The sequence below is a fragment of the Carlito syrichta genome, unplaced genomic scaffold, assembly GCF_000164805.1.
Source record: "Carlito syrichta isolate Samal-C Ts95f unplaced genomic scaffold, Tarsius_syrichta-2.0.1 Scaffold313789, whole genome shotgun sequence".
Lineage (NCBI taxonomy): Eukaryota > Metazoa > Chordata > Mammalia > Primates > Tarsiidae > Carlito > Carlito syrichta.
Window position 1 is genome coordinate 233323 of NW_007257885.1, and position 2268 is coordinate 235590.

Below are 2268 nucleotides of genomic sequence, written 5' to 3' on the forward strand. Positions count from 1 at the left end.
TTAAAGAAAAATTTAACTTTATTGAACAGAGTAATAGTGGACTTTTAAATCAATTATTTTTTGCTTTGCGGTTATTACTTTTGTAAGCCATTTGATCAATGGCAAAACTTATTATTTGTTACTATACAAAGATGTGTGTCTATTTTTGTCAAGTTTAGAATTCATTTCTATTCTGTATTCATAAACAAATATATTTAAAACATAGAAACATCTGTGACTGGATTATTAGTGCATGGTAACACACGGTATATACACTGCTGAAGCTGCAATAAGGGTTGGCTGATTCACAGCAACCTTCAAGCACAGGTACAGACTCAGGTTGCACTCTTATTCCTACACTGGTGGGAATTAATTTAACAAGTGAATGCTTTCCCCCCTCACCTCTTAGCTGAACAAAGATACATACAATGTAGCATTTTCATTAGGCAAGACTTGCCTTCTACATTTCACATGAGAATGCAATATAACCCTTTCTTCAACAAAATGACCAACGTACTAATAAAGCCATCTTTGCAAGTGTTTGATAAACATCTTTTATTTTCATAAATCCTCCCGTAGGAAATGAAGAATTCACTGCCTTTACTTAGAAAAAGGCGATGTAAATAGTTATCTTGTAAATTTGTATGTGCAGCTCACCAACATTGCCTTATTGGAAACATCAGTATTTCCACATCACAGTTCCCAAAAAGACTTCAAAGTCTCAAAATTCTGTGTCTTCTTTGGCTTGCTTCTCTCTCGACTCCACCCAGGCTTTATTAATGGTTCGCTTCATGTCATCATCTCCATCTTCATAAATTTTCTTTAGAACATTCATCAGCCCCTCATTAGGATCTGTTTCAGTGTCATGTGAAGGCTTTCTGTTAAAAGAAAACACATACAATATGAAGAAATGAAAGGATGCAAAGGTACAACTTGGGCCCTGAACACTGGGAGGAGGGTAAAGATTATACACAAGAGGAAGATGGAGTATTTTAAGACATTCACAATCAAGAAAGCACACACAAATCCATCTTCATGAAAACACCAAACACACACATCTGCTGCCGGAAACATGGCCATCAAAATAGGGGCACTGAGATTTCCAGTGATTTGTAGCACATATAGTAAGTAAATATTTACTTTTCTGACTTGTTTTAATTTTTTTAAAGCATGTTTCTTCATAATTATAAAAAACCTTTATTGAAGGAAAAACACAAGCATGTATTACATGATGCACATAGAAACTCATACTTTATAATGAGAAATGCCCTCCTCTTAAGCCTGAGACATGTGGAACTGGGTCTGGTGGTGAGAGCATCACCTTCAATTAATATGGTCAGTACTTCTAGTTCAATCAGTGTCCAAACTGGGTCAATTAACTTTACATTTAATTATTCATTCATTACTAAGTGCCAAATTCTATACTGGCACTGGGAATACAGTAAGAATAAGACAGGCCTGTACTCAGGTAATTCAATCTAGATTGAAGATCAATTCCCCAGAGAGTCTGGTATTTCTAACTGTAGCAACCACGCCCCAAATGCACACTGGTTATCAGAAGAGAGGCGAGACTGTGGCCAGCTCACTGATGCAATGCATACACCATCACTGCAGAAGATTTAAAACAGAAGAGCAACTCACCTACAATGGAAGTATCTTTGAATAAACATTTTTCCCCCTCTCACCTAGTGACAGTGAAACTCACTATATATCAGAAACCTCTGAAGAATTAAAAAACATACATGGGTATCTCAGTCTCTCTGGAACAACTAAAAGACAGTTAGCTGGGAACAGGCACTGTACTTATACAGAAGCACAACTGGGTCCTATGTTAAGAGCTGTACTAAAGAACAGGACACGTGAGTAAGTTCTGACAGTTGAGAGCAGATACATATTATCCATAAAGACAAACTATTAAAAATCTATAATTATCGCAAAGAATACATCAAAATTCTTAAAGAAATGAAAGTAGACTCACTCTTTTTCTTTGCACTCTTTTTCAACCTGAGTCAGGTAGTCCCAACTAGTGTTTTCTGCTTTCTTTCTACATAAGATAAGAACTGTATCAGTCTTGACCTGGATGGAAAGTGAGAAACAGGTACAACTTAGAACACATGAAGATAAGCATGAATATTTAAGAAACAATGATTTACTCCACTGATCGAGTGACTAGTTAAGTCTAGTGTAACACTTAACTCAGCCGGGCTCGGTGGCTCAGCCTGTAATCCTGTGCCTTGGGAGGCTGAGGTGAGTGGACTGCCTGAGCCCGCGGGTTCGAGACCCACCTGG

The 2268-nt window shown here is 37.3% G+C and overlaps 1 protein-coding gene across 1 annotated transcript in view; it reads right to left on the reverse strand.

The window, feature by feature from the left end:
- Positions 1-2268, reverse strand: part of CACYBP (calcyclin binding protein) — an 11512-nt gene continuing 9244 nt past the window's right edge. The window contains exons 5-6 of the mRNA XM_008070590.2: positions 1958-2055; positions 1-857 (exon numbers count right to left, since the gene is read on the reverse strand). Coding sequence (XP_008068781.1) covers positions 701-857; positions 1958-2055 — 255 coding nt within the window. The 3' untranslated portion in view covers positions 1-700. The remainder of the gene's footprint in view (positions 858-1957; positions 2056-2268) is intronic.